The sequence below is a fragment of the Pongo abelii genome, chromosome 18 (assembly GCF_028885655.2).
Source record: "Pongo abelii isolate AG06213 chromosome 18, NHGRI_mPonAbe1-v2.0_pri, whole genome shotgun sequence".
NCBI classification, from domain to species: Eukaryota; Metazoa; Chordata; class Mammalia; order Primates; family Hominidae; genus Pongo; species Pongo abelii.
The window spans coordinates 57,262,495-57,280,344 of NC_072003.2; the positions used below are offsets into that span (position 1 = coordinate 57,262,495).

The window sequence follows — 17,850 nt, forward strand, 5'->3', positions numbered from 1 at the left end:
TGGTCTGTGACGGTCAATGTCTTTACTTCTAAAGCATACATTGGACTCACTATATATTAACATCAAAAGTGGCTACCTAAAATGGAGTCATTCTTTTTAAAAATCCAAATTCTCACATTTTTATATAAGATCCAAAATGACATGAAATTAAACTCTATGATGTTATGAATAGTATAACAAACTGCTTTCAGAAAGCAAAATGAAAGGAAAAGAATTCGCAGTTGGGACGGTTGTAGGCCTGGGCTCCATGTCTTTTGAGGCATTGTGACAGAGAGCCAGCACCCCTCCCTGTGGCCACAGGAAGGAACTCAGTCAGACAGAGGAGGCGGGCGTGGCTGGTCAGCCTTCTTACGGTGACAGAGAAGCATGGTGGCATCTCCCTGCCCCTCGGGGCCCTTGGTGTGCCCACTGATTAGTCTTCTTTCAAGACCAGGGAGGGGTGGGGCTGGAAGAGGGCAGGGGATAGAGCAGGGTTCAAAATGATTATTTTAATAATAAAGGTCTTTCTGGGCTTCCTAAGGAGGACCGTAGCCACCCAGCGATGTTGGTCACCTCCATCCGCCAGGTCCCCCGCAGGCTTCCTTAACCCACTTGCTCTTTCTGCTCCCTATGACTGGGATACCCTCTGCTTCACGAGCCTCATGGGCAGCCAGAGACCTAGGGGGACTCTAGGAGGACCCAAAGGACACTCTGGCCTTTGAAGTAGCTGGATGTTGTCCAGAACATCTTGGCTGTACCAGACCCCTGGGGTCCAGGCCAGCAGCCACACTGATGTAGGGAGGGTACTGGCGGGGTCCCCACCCTGGCCTGGTCTTGGCTCTGAAGCAGGACTGGGGTGAGGTCACTGGGGCTGTGCCCCAAGCCCCTGACGCTTTGGTTCACGCAGTTCAGGGGAGAACACTTGTTTGCATCTGCTGGGGAGATCCTAGGCCTGGTCCTGCTTCCTCCTAGCCTCAGGTGGGCTAACGATCCCTGCCTTTCACACCAGCAGTTCTGTCTGCTGAGAGCACAGCACATTCCCCACCACACCTAGGAACTGCACTACAAAGGTGGGAGAGGCGCTTCCAAAACCCGAGGATTTGCCCTTAGCACAGACAGGCTGCTTTTCCTCCTGTCCCCAGGGATGGCACTGTCCCTTGGCTGAGGGTGTCACATGAACTTCTCAGCTTCCCCCTTCCCCCGGGCCCACTGGTCTCCAGGCAGACCCAGCCCCAAGACCCACCCTGCACATCTCCCCTGCCAGAAACCTGGGGACACGTCGCCCCTGGCTAGAGCAGAGAGAGAGGGCTGTGACTCACCCTCTGCCCTCCAGTCCCCAGGACTACCTCTTAGAGCTAGCCTTCTCCCCCACATGGCAACTGATGCCTTACACCTAGCCCACCTCTGGGGCCCCAGCCCCACCATGAGCCTCCGCTTTCCTAACCTATGTGGCTGCTAGGTTGAAAGATATGGGAAGGCTGGGCTGGCATCACACCCTCCTTAGGGCAGGGAGAAGCCACTTGACTTCCAGCCTGGTTCCAGTGCCCCAGAAATAAGGGGGGCTGATGGCTCTCAAGAAAGCGAATCTTGTGACGGGAAAGAGGTTTGTGGAATCAGGATGGGCCACAGCAATCTGGCTGCCCGCACTGCCCGCTGGTGCCAGGAGTACGAGCACCACACCCTCTCCCTGCCTCATACCCCTGTGTCCTCACTCCCGAGGTCTCAGAACACCGAGCTGGGTGGGGCCCTTGGTGCAAGGCAGCTGTGAGGAGCTAGGCTGCGTGAGGCCTGCTGGGCCCACGGCGCCGACTCAGGTCAGGCCGGTAGGGGCCACAGCCGCGGAGTCAGGGCAGGCAGGCGGCTACCTGGTAGGCGCCCTCCGCTGCCGCGGCGGCGGCACTATGCTGCGCGCTGTGCTCCTGCAACAAGGCCACGTCTAGGAAGCGCTCCCCGCACCATACGCACTTGAACTGCTGCTCGCGGGCGTGCACGCCCTGGTGCTTGTTGAGATGCTCCCGCTGCTTGAAGGCCTTGTCGCAGTTGGAGCACTTGTAGGGCTTCTCGCCCGTGTGTACCCGCCGGTGCCGCTGCAGGTCTGACGCGTACTTGAAGCGTTTTTCACAGTCTGGGCACTTGAGTGGCTTCTCGCGGGCCGGATCGCAGCGGTGCTGCACGAACTCGGAAGAGGAGAAGAAGCGGCGTTCGCACAGTGTGCAGCGCAGGGGCTTCTCTGCCGCCGCACAGTGGGCCAGCTGGTGCTTCTGCAGGGCCGACGCGCGCTTGTAGGCCTTGTTGCACACAGGGCACTTGAAGGGCCGCTCGGCCGCGCCGGGCAGGCACTTGTGCCGCAGCAGCTCGGCAGATTGGTCAAAGCCCTTCTGGCACACGGGGCACTTGAAGAGAGTCTCGAGGGTGTGCACGTGCTGGTGGTAGAGCAGGTGGCTGGGCTGCCCAAAGCCCTTCTCACACAGGCCGCATTTGAAGGGCTCCTCAGTCTTGTGCGTGCGCCGGTGGCGCATCAGTGCATACTGCTGCTTGAAGCCCATGGGGCACAGGTCGCACTTGAAGGGCCGCTCGGCGCTGTGTGTGCGCTCATGCTGCCGCAGGTCCGAGGGCCGCTTGAAGGCCTTCTGGCACTCGCCGCAGCGGAAAGGCCGCTCCCCACTTGGCGTGCACGGGTGCTGCAGCAGCTCCGACGACTCCTTGAAATGCAACTCGCACACGTTGCAGCGGAACAGGTGGTGCTCGCCCGAGTGCGCGTACATGTGGCGCACCAGGTGAGAGCGGTGCTTGAAGGTCTTCTCACAGACTGCGCACTTGTAGGGCCGCTCGGAGCTGTGCGTGCGCTTGTGGTGCACCAGGTGCGACGACTGGCTGAAGCTTTTGTCACACAGCGTGCACTTGTAGGGCTTCTCACCGGTGTGGATCCGCTCATGCCGAGAGAGCTCCGACAGGTGCTTGAAGGGCTTTTGGCAGATGGGGCAGCTGTAGGGCTTGTCCGCCTGTTCAGCAGGGGTGACAGTGGAAGGCGGGGGTGCTGCAGGAAGCGACGGGGCGGCAGTGGTGGCCGGCTCCGCTGCCTCGGCTGGCTTGTAGGTCTTTTCACAGATGGAACACTTCACCAGGCCACTGTGGGAGCTGTGGTGCTGTGCCAGTGAGGTGAGTAGTGAGAAGCCCATCTTGCAGACCCCACAGACGAAGGGCTTCTGCTCAGCCTGCACGCACTGGTGCTCCAGCAGGTCAGTGGCCTGGTGGAAGATCTTGAGACACTGTGTGCACTGGAATGAGCGGTCATGGCCCGCCAGACACTGGTGCTCATGCGGACTGGACAGGTGCGCCAGGTCATGACCACACACGCCACATTTGGGGCCTGGCTCTCCTGCTGCCTGCAGGGGTGCGTGTTGTGGGGGCTGCAGGCCCGGGTCTGGCTGCAGGAGGATGCCATAGACGGCACAGCCCAGGGGGTTCTCCGCCGTACCCGGGGGCAGTGTGTGCTCTGCCAGGGCTGGCGGTGGCTCTGCATGGTGCTGAGGCTGCGGTGGCTGTGGCTGCTGCGGCTGCGTCTGTGGCGGCTGTTGCCAGCTTTCCGACATGCTTGGGAAGATGAAACAGGGTTTGGAGAGTAATGGCTTCAGTTTCCCACTTCACGTGACCCAATCCAGAGAGAGAAGCTGCCCGATCACAGAGATGGACAAGGACCTCAGACAAGGCACAGAAGAGGGGCTGGTCAGACAGCCCAAGTCAGTAACCAAGCGGACAGACTACAAGGCTCTGCCTACAGGACATGGAGGCTCTTCAAGGGAGGGTCCCAGCAGTGCCGGGGAGGCTCTGCCTTCCCCAGTGATCCGTTCTGTAGAGAAGAGAGAAAGTATGAGCTCGAGGAAGGAACAAGCAGCAGTTTCCTGGGCCCTCTCCCTGTCCTGCCCGCACTCACCACACCATCACAAACCACACATCAGGGAAGGCAGAGGTGCTCAGGGCTGCAGGACTCCTCCCTTCTTAGGCAATCAGAGAGGTCTGCAGCCAGCTCAGCTCCTCCAGGCAGAGGAAATGGCAGCGGCCTCCACCCCCACCCACCTCAGTGCCCCGCCCCTGGGCCAGGACATCCCAGCCTCCACAAGTCCCCTCCGGCTTCCTGCCAACCCTTTAGCTGGGACTCACAGGTGAGAGTCCAGGGTTATCTGCCTACAATACAGAATCCTCCTTAAGGCCCGCGGCTCCTCTCTTTCACTACCCTGAGTCTCAATACGGGCCACCACCACTTAGGGCTAAGGAGGCCAGACCTCCCAGGTCTGAGAGCCCAGTGGCAAATGGCCTCTGACAGTCAATATTTAGGACAACTACATGGAACCAAGGACCATTTCAAAAACTCTCACCTATGAGGGACTGACCACACCCCCTCAACTATCCCTGACCACAGGCCCATTCTCTCTCCGCATGACAGGATGGGTGGCCCTACAGGAACCAGAGCCCATAGGTGATGGGGGCTAGATGAGAGGGCCACAGAACCACCCAGGCTTGATGTCCACACAGCAGAACTTCCTCACTCTGGTTCTCTCCCAGAACTCACACACACACACACAAAGTCCTAAATCCTCTGAATCTCATAGTGTCAAGGCCTGAAGGAAAATGTAAGAAACTGCACTGGCCTGCCTTGGCAATGCAGGATGCAGCATGCTAACCACAGAGCTTTTCTCATCACCTCTCTAGAGACAACTTCATTCTCTTACTCCAAGCCTATAAAGTTCTGGGTAATTGTTGGAAGGTAAAGCCCACCCAGCCCAGGCAAATCTCTAACTCACCACTTTGTGGCAGCATAAGGTAATGCCAGCGAGAAGGAGGAACTTTCAGAGTCAGATGCAACCCACTTCCAGGTTCCCAGCTCATCTGCCTCTTACATTTAAAAGTTTGTAAGTTTTCTCCTGAGCAGAGGAAGAAGGAAGGAGAAGCCTTCACAGGCCAGCCTGGCCGCTAACTGCTCTGCCAAAGAAATGTAAGAGTCAGGCTAAAAGCTGTCATCCTCAGCATCTTCCGGAAGGGACGGAGGAGAGGAGCGGCTGCTCTGGGTGGAGGCAGCAGGTTGCTTGAGCAAGCAGGTACCACTCAAAGCCTTCCCGGGACAGAGAGGAGGAAGGTGGGCTTCTCTGAGCGCCTGTAGGTCCGCTGCACCAACCCACTGTTTTGTTTGCTTTTTCTGGCATGAATGGCTGTCAGTGTCCCCTGGCTTGGCCTGCAGCACCCCCTGCCCACCCTGGCCCTCCTCCAGTAAGGTGCAGCCAGGAAGCCTCTGTGATCACTCCGCAAAGGGGAGAGAGGAGGCAAGGAGAGGCAGGGGAGGCCCCCCACCTGCGCCCCACCCCGGCTCTTCCTCCTCCCTGAGAAAACGAATGAAAGCCGATCACCTCCCGCCGGCCCTGCCTGCAGGCCCAGCTGGGCTGCGTCCTGTCAGCCCTCGTCCGGGATGGCCTGGCCGCTGCGACCCGAGGGCGAGCTCCGAGGGCGGCCGGGCTGGAGAAAGGCCCCAGGGCTACAGGCCGGGCCCAAGAAGCGGCTGCGCCTCGAGGCCCGGCCTGGGCCGCCCAGAAGCTCAAGAGGCCGCCAGGTCGCGGCGGAGGGGCGCGGGGGGGCGGCCGGGCCGGCAGAGGAAGGGGTGCGGCGGGCGCGGGGGTGGCCCCCAGATGCGGCCCCGGGCGCCCCGCCGCTCACCTGCTCCAGGCCTCCTGCAGGGCAGGCGCGGGGCGAGCGGCGACCAGCTGCTCTCTCGGCCGCCCCTTTATTCCGGCTCCATCCGCGGCGGCGCGGCCTACGCGCGCTGCCAATCCCCGGCCTCGCGTAGCGGCGGCGGCCGGACCGGGGGCGGGGGACGGGCTAGCGGCGGCCGGAACGGAGGAAGCGACGCGCGCTGCCGGAGTAGCGGGGCCGGGGCGAGGAGCGCCGAGAGGGCGGGCGGACGGACCGATGGCCTTGCGGAGACGGGCGGACAGGCGGGCGGCGCGGGGGCCAGGGAGGCGGGGCCGGGGGAGGAGCGGCATCCCGGGCGGCGGCGGCGAATGCGGGAGGAGCGGGCGGCACGGAGCGAGGCCGCCCCCTGCCGGGGACCCCGCGGCCAGGCCAGGTCGGACAAGCCGGGTGCTCCGGGCGGTTTTCGAGTCGCCAGGCCTGGGCGCCTCGACTAACCGAGGAAGGGCGCTCTGCTTCCGGCCACCCCGCTCGGGCTTAGGGGAGGGGGCTCCGGGTGACCGCCCTCGGCCCGGCTCTGCGCAGGAGAGAAGGGGCCTCCTAGAGGCTCTGGTCTGCCACAATTGACCCGCCCCTAACTGCTCAGCTTGGCTTTTAGGGGCTCGGACTTTGGGCTGGTTTGAGGAGAGGGTTCCAGGACCTCTGATCCTGGTCGGGCTCGGGGCAGGCAGGGGTCTCCGCTGGGTCTAGTGCGCTGACCCGGGACTGTCGTGTCTGGGATGTCTGGTCCCGGGTGGCTGCAGACAGAGCAGCGGGCAGAAAGGTGAGAGCCCTGAACGATATGTGAAATGGGTACCCGAAGGCTGGGGAGGTCCCAGGGGAGTGCCGGGAGGCTGCCGGTGGCCAGAGCCGCGTGCGCAGCCGGCAGGCAGCGTGGAGCCGGTGGGCTGAATCTTCACCACTGTCCTGCCGGGTTCCGCCCCTCCCGGCCCCGCCCCGAGGCGGTGCCAGCCCAGGCCCCGCCCCTGGGAGGGCGCTTCCGGCACAGCGGAACTCCGGGTGCCGGTTGAGGTTGCTGGTGGACCTGCTCTGGTGGTCTTGGATGAGGCCCCAATGAGCGCGGCGCCCCTGGTGGGCTACAGCAGCAGCGGCTCCGAGGATGAGTCCGAGGACGGGATGCGGACCAGGCCGGGGGATGGGAGCCACCGTCGGTGAGGAGTAGGAAGTCTCTCCGGAGGGCGCGCGCTTTCACCCTAGACCCAGACCCGACCCGAATGTCTGGGGGTGGAGTGGGGAGAGAGGGCGCGGGGCGGCTCCGGGAAGGAAAAGGGGACGCAGGGAGAAAGGAGGATTCAGAAGATACCCCCAGACAAAGCCCCAGAGTGGCCCCACCTGGCTAGGGCCAAGTTGGGAGGCCAGACCTGGGTTCGGGTCCAGCCTCGCGCTGGCCCAGTCTATCGCCTGGCACACATCCCTGTACCATCCTAGGTCCGTTTCCTGATTTGAACACAATTGCGATAGTAATACTTGCTAAAGCGTAGGGAGAGCCTTTTCATTCATCCAGTAAATAGTCACTGAGCACCCACTCCCTGCCAGGCTGGGGTCTGGGAATTCAGCAGTGAACAAAACCATCGGCCTTACTTCCTGGGGCTTAGATTCTTAAATGCTAGGCCTTATCTTTGCTGAGTGCTTTACAAGCAGTAGCTCAGTTGATCTAACAATTGCTCTATCAGGTAGACATATACTTTCAGATGAGGCATTTGAGGCCCAGAAAGGGGACATGACTTGCCCAAGATCACGGAGCTAGAAAGTGCTACTCCAGCTGCAGCCTGTCCAGCTTGGGAATGTGACCCCGAACCACATTGCTGCATGCCCGTTTGTTTCCCATGGGGACCTCGTGCCCCAGAGTTGGAGACCCCAATGAGACAATACTGGAGAAACAATTTTGCCATCTAGAAGCTGCTTCCAGCACCAGGCTGGAAACACACACTCAGAGCCACCATATATAAGGGGTTACAACTTTTGTGGTATGTATAAAGGTAGAGAATGCTAAGAGGATACATGTGCTCATTTTTCTTTTTTTCTTTTGCAGTGGCCAGAGCCCCCTTCCCAGGCAGAGATTTCCAGTACCTGACAGTGTGCTGAACATGTTCCCGGGCACCGAGGAGGGGCCTGAAGATGACAGCACAAAACACGGGGGACGGGTGCGCACCTTCCCGCACGAGCGCGGCAACTGGGCCACCCACGTTTATGTACCATGTGAGTGATGTGTGAAAGGCAAGTTGCCAAGACCCATAGACCCATAGGTGCCTCATGAAGGGCAGAATCTGGCCCCAACTAGAAGGAAGAAACCAGAAACCTCTAACACTGGTGGTGGGAAAGTCATTGACTTAGCAGAGAAAGAGCAGGTTTCAAGAACTGGGGATTTTTCTGTCATCTTGGTTTTGAATTCATAGCCTAAAATATGTATTACCTCTGGGTATGATATTCTCCCTGTTCATGAGGAGGTGACCAAAGGAGAATCTGGAGCAGGGTGTCAAGGTCCAGGCACTTTATTTCTGAGAGGGCCCTGGGTACACTGGGTGTGCAAGGTTCAAATCCCACCCTAGCTCTGATCAGCAGGTGGCAGGCAAAAAATGCCCAGGCTTCAGAGTCAGACCTCACTCCACTGCCCACTACTCTGGGTGCCCTTTATAAGATACTAGACTTCTCAGAGCTTCAGTTTCTTCAAATCTAAAATGGGGGTAGCACTGGCTAGGCCAGGTGGCTCACACCTATAATCCCAGCACTTTGGGAGGTGGAGGCAGGCAGATCACTTGAGCCCAGGCGTTTGAGACCAGCTGGGCAACAGGTAGAAACCCTGTTTCTACCAAAAATACAAAAAAGTTAGCCAGGCATGGTGGCACATGCCTATGGTCCCCACTACTTGAGAGGCTGAGGTAGGAGGATTGCCTGACCCTGGGAGGTAGAGATTGTGGTGTGCCAAGATCACTCCACTGCACTCCAGCCTGGGTGCCAGAGTGAGACTCCATCTCAAATAAAATAAAATAAAAATAAATAGATAAAATGGGGAGAGTAGTAATACCAGTCTTCTAGGACTTTCATGAAGATTAAATCAGATAATCTATGTTAAGTTCTTAGCAAAGTACACAGAGTAAGTTTAGGTCTTGAAACCTCCATTTCCCCATCTGCACAAGGAGGATGAGATGATTCTGTCTGCTGCCTATCCACCAGGGGATTTGGGCAAATTGAATAGTATACTGGGTGTGAGAAGACTCTGGTGTTTTTTTGTTTGTTTTTTGAGATGGAATTTCGCTCTTGTCGCCCAGCTGGAGTGCAATGGTGCAATCTCGGCTCACCGCAACCTCCACCTCCCGGGTTCAAGCGATTCTCCTGCCTCAACCTCTCGAATAGCTGGGATTACAGGTGCCCACCACTACACCTGATTTATTTTTGTATTTTTAGTAGAGACGATGTTTAACCATGTTGGCCAGGCTGGTCTCGAACTGCTGAACTTAGGTGATCCACCCGCTTCGGCCTCCCAAAGTGTTGGGATTACAGGCGTGAGCCACCACACCCGGCTGAGAAGACTCTGTTAATCATGCAGCTGCAGTCACATATTTGGTAAAAAAAAAAAATAATATGTGAACATACAAAGGTGGTCATTGTGGTATTCTTTGTGAAAAACTGGAATCATGCTAAATGTCTGTCAATAGTAGACTGATTAGAGAAATGCTAATCCATTCTGATTAATAGATTACTATGGAACTATAATAATGAACTTGACCTCTCTATACTGAGGGGAAAGATGTCCAACATGTAATGTTATATGTAGAAACTAGTTCCAGAACTGTTTAAATGGTATACTCTCTCTTTTTTTTTAAACAAATAAGATATATAAATTAGTGTATGCATATGGAAATAGGCATCAAAGTTTAACAGTCTTTATCTCTAGAGTAGTTGGTGTTGAAAGTGGGGTATATGCCCCTAGGGGAGAGGTCAAGATGATCCCATACTTTAGGATGTAGGAGAAAATTATTAGAACTTTTAAATGTATTTTTATCACATCTTTTTAGATTTCTGTTTTTGAGAGTGCACATTTTATAACACAATTTTACAGAGTAGCACACACTTGTAATTTATAAATATATATTTATTAGCATATACGTGCAAACTTGTTTTACTAATGGGCTGTGTGATCACAGTAGTTTAGAGACCATTGCTTTAGGTGACAGAATTTCAAGGGCTCCTGCTTTTTTCCTTTGCATTTTTTTAAACATTTTTTTGTCTTAATAGACTTAATTTATTTGTTTGACTCAGAGTCTTGCTCTGTCACCCAGGCTGGAGTGCAGTGGCACAATCTCGGCTAACTGCTACCTCTGCCTTCCAGGTTCAAGCGATTCTCCTGCCTCAGCCTCCTGAGTAGCTGGGACTACAGGCACGCACCACCATGCCCAGCTAATTTTTTGTATTTTAGTGGAGATGGGGTTTCACCATGTTGCCCAGGCTGGTCTCAAACTCCTGAGTTCAGCCAATCCACCCACCTCCGCCTCCCAAAGTGCTAGGATTACAGGCATCAGCCACCGTGCCCAGCCTCAACCTTATTTTTTAAAGTAGTTTTAGATTCATAGCAAAATGGAGCAGAAGGTACAGAGATTTCCTCTATACCCCGTGCCCCCACACAGATGTAGTCTCTCTTTTTATCAACACCCCCCACCAGATTGGTACATTTGTCACAACTGATGAACCTACATTGACACATCATAATCACCTAAAGTCCATAGTTTATATTAGGGTTCACTCTTGGTGTTGTATATTCTGTGAGTTTGGGCAATATTATAAAGATATGCATCCACCATTATAGGACCATGCAAAGTAGTTCCACTGCTCTAAGAATCCTCTGTGCCCTGCCTATTCATCCTTCCCTCCTTTTAACTCCTGGCAGCCACTGCTCTGTTTACCCTGGTGGCAGTTTTGCCTTTTCCAGAATGTCATATATTTAGAAGCATACAGTATGTAGCATTTTCAGATTGGCTTCCTTCTCTTAGTAAGATACATTTAAGGTTCCTCCATGTCTCGTCATGGCTTGATAGCTCACTTCCTTTTATTGCTGAATAATATTCCATTGTCTGGATGTACCACAGTTTATTCATTCACTTACTGAAGGACATTTCGATTGCTTCCAAATTTTGGAAATTATGAATAAAGCAATCAAAACAGTGTGGTATTGATGAACAAATAGATGAATGGAACAGAATTGAGAACCCAGAAATAGACCCACATCATAATAAAGATATCCATGTGTGGGTTTTTGTATAGACATAAGTTTTTTGTTTTGTTTTGTTTTGTTTGAGACGGAGTCTCACTCTGTTGCCCAGGCTGGAGTGCAGTGGCGCGATCTCGGCTCACCACAACCTCTGCCTCCCAGGTTCAAGCAATTCTTCTGCCTCAGCCTCCCGAGCAGCTGGGACCACAGGCACGCACCACCATGCCCGGCTGATTTTTATATTTTTAATAGAGATGCAGTTTCACCATATTGGCCAGGCTGGTCTCGAACTCCTGACCTTGTGATCCACCCACCTTGGCCTCCCAAAGTGCTGAGAGTACAGGCGTGAGCCACCACAACTGGCCTGAACATTAACTCCTTTGGACAAAAACCAAGGACTGTAATTGCTGGATTTTATGATAAGAGTATAAACATACTCTTTTTGTAAGAAACCACCAAACTGTCTTCCACAGTGGTTGTACCATTTTGCTTCCCATCAGCAATGAATAAGAGTACCTGTTGCTCCACATCCTCACCAGCATTTGTATTAACAGTGTTCTGGAGTCTAGCCATTCTAATAGGTGTGTAGTGATATGTCACTGTTGTCTGTTAATTTGCATTTCCCTGATGACATATGATCTGGATGATCTTTTCATATGCTTTTTGCCATCTGTGTATCTTCCTCAGTGAGGTGTCTGTTAAGGTCTTTTGCCTACTTTTTAATCATTTTTGTTTATGAATATTGTTTATTAATATTAATCATGTTTGTCTATTAATAAATTTTAATCACTTTTGTTTATTAATATGATGTGGGTCTAATATTGGGTCTTAAAATATTGAGTTTTAAGAGTTCTTTATATTTGGAATAATAGTCCTTTATCAGATATGTCTTTTGCAAATACATTTTTTTCCCAGCCAGTGGCTTGTCTTTTCATTCTCTTGACGTTGTCCTTCACAGAGCCGAAGTTTTTAAGTTTAATAAAGTCCAGCTTATCAATTATTTCTTTCATGGATCTTGCCTTTGGTGTCATATCTAAAAAGTTGTCACCAAACCCAAGATCATCTACATTTTTCTCCTATGTTATCTTTCAGGAATCTTACAGTTTTGCATCTTACATTTAGTTCTGTGTCCATTTTGAGTTAATTTTTGTGAAAGGTGGAAGGTCTGTGTCTAGATTCCTTTTCTTATATATGGATATCCAGTTATTCCAGCACCATTGGTTGAAGAGACTCTCTTTTTCACATTGTATTGCTTTTGCTCCTTTGCCAAAGATCAGTTGACTGTATTGATGTGGGTCTATTTCTGGGTTCTCAATTCTATTCCATTCATCTATTTGTTCACCAATACCATTGGTGAACTGTTTTGATTGCTGTAACATTACATAGTAAGTCTCGAAGTTGGGTAGTTTCAGTCCTCCAACTTTGTTCTTCTCCTTCAGTAGTGTGTTGACTATTCTGGGTTTTTTTTGGGGGGGGGTTGGTTTTTTTTAGAGATAGGGTCTCACTATATTGCCCAAGCTGGTCTTGAATTCCTGGGCTCAAGCAATCCTCTCGCCTCAGCCTCCCAAAGTGCTTGGATTACAGGGATGAGCCACAGCACTTGGCCTATTTTGGGTTTTTACCTCTCCATGTACACCTTAGAATCCGTTTGTCAGTATCACAAAATAACTTGCCGGGATTTTTATTGGGATTGCATTGAATCTGTAGATCAAGTTGGGAAGAACTGACATCTTTACAATATTGAATCTTTCTGTCTATAAACATGGAATATCTTGTAGGCCTCAAGATATCAGCCCCACTGATATCCACCAGCCCCACTGGGTCGGTGGGTTTTCTCCCCATGTGCGGAGACGAGAGATTGTAGAAATAAAGACACAAGACAAAGAGATAAGAAGAAAGACAGCTGGGCCCGGGGAACCACTACCACCAAGACACGGAGACCGGTAGTGGCCTCGAATGCCAGGCTGCGCTGATATTTACTGGATCAAGACAAAGGGGTAAGGAGTATGAGCCATCTCCAATGATTGACAAGGTTACGTGAATCACGCCACTGGACAGGGGGCCCTTCCCTGCCTGGCAGCCAAGGCAGAGAGAGAGAGGGGAGAGAGAGAGGACAGCTTACGCCATTATTTCTGCATATCAGAGACTTTTAGTACTTTCACTAATTTTGCTACACTATCTAAAAGGCAGAGCCAAGTGTGCAGGATGGAACATGAAGGCGGACTAGGAGCATGACCACTGAAACACAGCATCACAGGGAGACAGTTAGTCCTCCAGATAAATGTGGGCAGGCCTGATTGATGTCAGGCACTCCACAAGAGATGGAGGAGTAGAGTCTTCTCTAAACTCCCCCGGGGAAAGGGAGACTCCCTTTCCCGGTCTGCTAAGTAGCGGATGTTTTCCCTTGGCACTGACGCTACCGCTAGACCACGGTCCGCTTGGAAACGGGCGTCTTCCCAGACGCTGGTGTTACCGCTAGACCAAGGAGCCCTCTGGTGGCCCTGTCCGGGTGTGACAGAGGCTCGCACTCTTGTCTTCTGGTCACTTCTCACTATGTCCCCTCAGCTCCTATCTCTGTATGGCCTGGTTTTTCCTAGGTCATGATTATAGAGCAAGGATTATTATAATATTGGACTAAGGAGTAATTGCTACAAACTGATGATTAATGATATTCATATATAATCATGTCTATGATCTAGATCTAGTATAACTTGTAGTTTTATATATTTTATTATACTGGAACAACTCGTGCCCTCAGTCTCTTGCCTCGGCACCTGGATGGCTTGCCACGCACAATATCTCTCCACTTAGTTCTTCTTTGATTTCTTTCATCAGAGTTTTATAGTTTTCCTCATATAGATCTTATACTTATTTTGTTAGATTTATACTTAAGTATTTCATTTTGGGGGGGGTTGCTAAGGTAAACCCTGTGTCTTTAATTTCAAATCTTACTTGTTCGTTGCTGGTGTATAGGAAAGCAAATATACAGAAGTTGACTTTTGTATGTTAACTTTGTACACTGCAACCTTGCTATATCATTTATTACTTCCAGGAGATTTTTTTGTCAGTTCTTTTGGATTTTCTCCATAGACAATCATGTCATCTATGAAGAAAAACACGCTGGGTGTGGTGGCTCACACCTGTAATCCCAGTACTTTGGGAGGTCAAGGTGGACAGATCACCTGAGGTTGGGAGTTCAAGACCAGCCTGACCAACATGGAGAAACCCTGTTTCTACTAAAAACACAAAATTAGCCAGCCGTGGTGGCATATGCCTGTAATCCCAGCTACTTGGGAGGCTGAGGCAGGAGAATCACTTGAACCCAGGAGGTGATGGTTGTGGTGAGCCAAGATTGCACCATTGCACTCCGGCCTGGGCAACAAGAGCGAAACTTCGTTTCAAAAAAAAAAAAACAAAAAAACAGACACAGTGGCTCACACCTGTAATCCCAGCACTTCGGGAGGCCAAGGCGGGCAGATCACAAGGTCAGGAGTTCAAGACCAGCCTGGCCAACATGGCGAAACCCCATCTCTACTAAAAATACAAAAATTAGCTGGGCACGGTGGCACATGCCTGTAATCCCAGCTACTCAGGAGGCTGAGGCAGGAGAATTGCTTGAACCCAGGAAGTGGAGGTTGCAGTGAGCAGAGAGTGCACCACTGCACTCCAGCCTGGGCGACAGAGCAAGACTCTGTCATGGGGAAGAAAAAAGAAAAACAGGCTTATTTCTTCTTTGCCAGTCTGTATACCTTTTATTTCCTTTTCTTGTCTTATTGCATTAGCTAGGACTTCCAGTATGAGTTGAAAAGCAATAGTGAGAGGAGGCATCATTACCTTGTTCCTGATCTTAATGGGAAAGCCTTTGGAGTTTCCTATCAGTTAGCTATAGGTATTTTTAGACATTCTCTATCAAGTTAACAAAGTTCCCCTCTATTCCTAGTTTTCTGAGAGTTTTTATCTTGAATGGGCATTGGATTTTGTCAAATACTTTTTCTGTATCTATTGATAGGATCATTTGATTTTTCTCCTTTAGCCTATTGATTGGATGGATTACATTAATTGATTTTTGAATGTTGAGCCTGCTTTGAATACCTGGAATAAATCCCATATAGTTGTGGAGCATTATTCTTTTTATATGTTGTTGGATTCAATTTGCTAATATTTTCTTGAAAATCTTGCATCTCTGTCCAAAAATCTTGGATCTCTGTAGTTTTCTTGTAATGTCTTTTTCTGGTATTGGTATGAGGATAATGCTGGCCTCATGGAATAAGTCAGGAAGTATTCTCTCTGCTTTTGTTTTCTGAAAGATTATAGATAATCGGTTTAATTTTTTCCTTAAATGTTTGGTGGGATTCTCTAGTGAACCGAATCCATCTGGGCCTGGTGCCTTCTGTTTTGGAAGGTAGTTTTTTGTGTTTGGTTTTTTTTGGTTTTTTTTTTTCGGAGACAGAGTCTCACTCTGTTGCCCAGGATGGAGTGCACTGGCATGATCTCGGCTCACTGCAACCTCTGCCTCCCAGGTTCAAGCTATTCTCCTGCCTCAGCCTCCTGAGTAGCTGGGATTACAGGCAGCTACCACCACGCCTGGCTAATTTTTGTATTTTTAGTAAAGACGCGGTTTTGCCATGTTGGCCAGGCTGTTCTCAAACTCCTGACCTCAGGTGAACCACCCGCCTTGGCCTCCCAAAGTGCCGGGATGACAGGTATGAGCCACAGAGCCCAGCTGGAAGGTAATTAATTATTTATTCAGGCTGGGTGCAGTGGCTCACGCCTGTCATCCCAGCACTTTGGGAGGCCAATGCGGGCGGATTGCCTGAGTTTGAGACCAGCCTGGGCAACATGGTGAAACCCTGTCTTTACTAAAAAAATACAAAAAAATTAGCCGTGCGTGGTGGCGGGTGCCTGTAATCCCAGCTACTCGGGAGACTGAGACAGGAGAATCGCTTGAGCCTGGGAGGCGGAGGTTGCAGTGAACCGAGATTGCACCACTGTACTCCATCCTGGGCAAAAGAGCGAGACTCTGTCTCAAAAAAAAAAAAAATTATTTATTCAATTTGTTTAATAGATTTAGGCCTATTTAGATTATTTCTTCTTTTGTGAGTTTTAGCAGATTGGGTCTTTCAAGGAATTGTTCCAGTTCATCTAGGTTATCAAATTTGTGGACATAAAGTTATTCATGGTATTCTTTGATTATCCTTTTATTATCCATGGGATCTGTAATGACGTCCCATCTTTCATTCCTGATTTTAGTAATTTGTGTGCCCTCTCTATTTTTCTTAGTTAGCCTGGCTAGAAACTTGTTGATTTCCTGATCTTTTCAAACAACCAGCTTTTGGTTTTATTGATTTTCTTTATTGATTTCTTGTCTTCAATTTTATTGATTTCTGCTCTAATTTTAATTATTTCTTTACTTCTGCTTACTTTGGATTAAATTTGCTATTCTTTTTCTACTTTCCTAAGATGGAACTCGGATGATTGACATTAGATCTTTTTCTTTTTTCTTTTTCTTTTTTTTTTTTTTTTGAGGGAGGCTCGATCCGTCGCCCAGGCTGGAGTACAGTGGTGCAATCTCAGCTCACTGCAACCTCCGCCTCCCAGGTTCAAGCGGTTCTCCTGTCTCAGCCTCCCAAGTAGCTAGGACTATAGGCACGCACCACCATGCCCAGCTAATTTTTCTATTTTTAGTAGAGACGGAGTGTCACCATATTGGTCAGGCTGGTCTCGAACTCCTGACCTCCAGTGATCCACCTGCCTCAGCCTCCCAAAGTGCTGGAATTACAGGCGTGAGCCACCATACCCGGCCTAGATCTTCTTTTCTAATATATGCATTTGATGCTATAAATATTCTTCCAAGCACCTTTTGCTGCATTCCACAAGTTTTGATGTTATGTTTTCATTTTTATTTTGTTCAAAATATTTATAAAGTTTTCTGGAGATTTCTTCTTTGATCTGTGTGTTATTTAGAAGTGTGTTGTTTAATCTCCAAGTATTTGCGGATTTTCCAGCTACATTTCTGTTATAGACTTTTAGTCTAATTTCATTGTGACCTGAGATCAGACATTGGTTTCTAGTCTTTTATATTTAAGGGGTTCTGATGCTTACTATTTTTCTTCAGATTGTATTTTTGCCCTCTAGTATGTCTTGTAATTTTTCCTCGATAGCTGGACATGAAGTACTATGTAAAAGGAACTGTGGTAAACAGGCCTGTACGATGTGGTGATGAGGTGGTGGGGGACAAGAATCCTTCTGTAGTCCTGTGATTGGGTGTCAGTCTTTTGGTGAGCCGGTTCCTCTGGACTGGGAACTTCCCACACGCTTCTCAGAATTTTCCCCCTCCTAGGTGGGACAGGATGGCCAGAAGGTGCTGCAGTTTGGTATTTCACTTCCCCCAGGTCAGTTAAGAGTCTGATAAAACACTTTCAGGTTAGGCTGTAATTCAGTAAGTTTCTCCTGAGGGTAGACCTTGTTAAGAAAAACTGGAGGCCAGGCGCGGTGGCTCACGCCTGTAGTCCCAGCACTTTGGGAGGCCGAGGCGGGCGGATCACGAGGTCAGGAGATCGAGACCATCCTGGCTAACACAGTGAAACCCCGTCTCTACTAAAAATACAAAAAAAAAAAAAAAAATTATCCGGGCATGGTGGCGGGTGCCTGTAGTCCCAGCTACTCGGGAGGCTGAGGCAGGAGAATGGCATGAACCCGGGAGGCGGAGCTTGCAGTGAGCTGAGATCCCGCCACTGCACTCCAGCCTGGGTGACAGAGCGAGACTCCTTCTCAAAATAAATAAATAAATAAATAAATAAAAATAAAATTCTATTAGAAGACATAGACATAGGCTGCTGTCCAAGTAATTTTCTCCCCAAACCGAGAGTAATAAGGACCTCCCTCTGCCTTCTGGGCTTCTTAATTCAGCCATGGCACCTTGGCTG

The 17,850-nt window shown here is 50.7% G+C and overlaps 2 protein-coding genes across 5 annotated transcripts in view; one reads left to right on the top strand and one right to left on the bottom strand.

The window, feature by feature from the left end:
* ZNF319 (zinc finger protein 319) lies at positions 1-6,241 on the bottom strand. Of its 2 annotated transcripts, XM_054533989.2 has the most exons (3): positions 5,686-5,990; positions 4,782-4,959; positions 1-3,829 (listed from the first exon to the last, which is right to left on the bottom strand). In XM_054533989.2, the coding sequence occupies exon 3, from the start codon at positions 3,570-3,572 to the stop codon at positions 1,824-1,826; it is 1,749 nt and encodes a 582-aa protein (XP_054389964.1). In that variant the 5' UTR covers positions 3,573-3,829; positions 4,782-4,959; positions 5,686-5,990; the 3' UTR covers positions 1-1,823. The 2 variants fall into 2 exon arrangements, with proteins under 2 accessions (XP_054389964.1, XP_024089144.2); XM_024233376.3 differs by lacking the exon at positions 4,782-4,959 and having other exon boundaries at positions 5,686-6,241.
* The window catches only part of USB1 (U6 snRNA biogenesis phosphodiesterase 1), a 23,507-nt gene continuing 11,726 nt past the window's right edge, over positions 6,070-17,850 (top strand). The window contains exons 1-2 of one of the 3 annotated variants that reach the window (XM_054533991.2): positions 6,070-6,481; positions 7,751-7,917. In XM_054533991.2, coding sequence (XP_054389966.1) covers positions 6,438-6,481; positions 7,751-7,917 — 211 coding nt within the window. In that variant the 5' untranslated portion in view covers positions 6,070-6,437. Of the gene's footprint in view, positions 6,482-6,620; positions 6,870-7,750; positions 7,918-8,987; positions 9,085-17,850 lie in introns of those variants that run through there. The other 2 variants (XM_024233378.3, XM_063717309.1) reach the window with 2 other exon arrangements.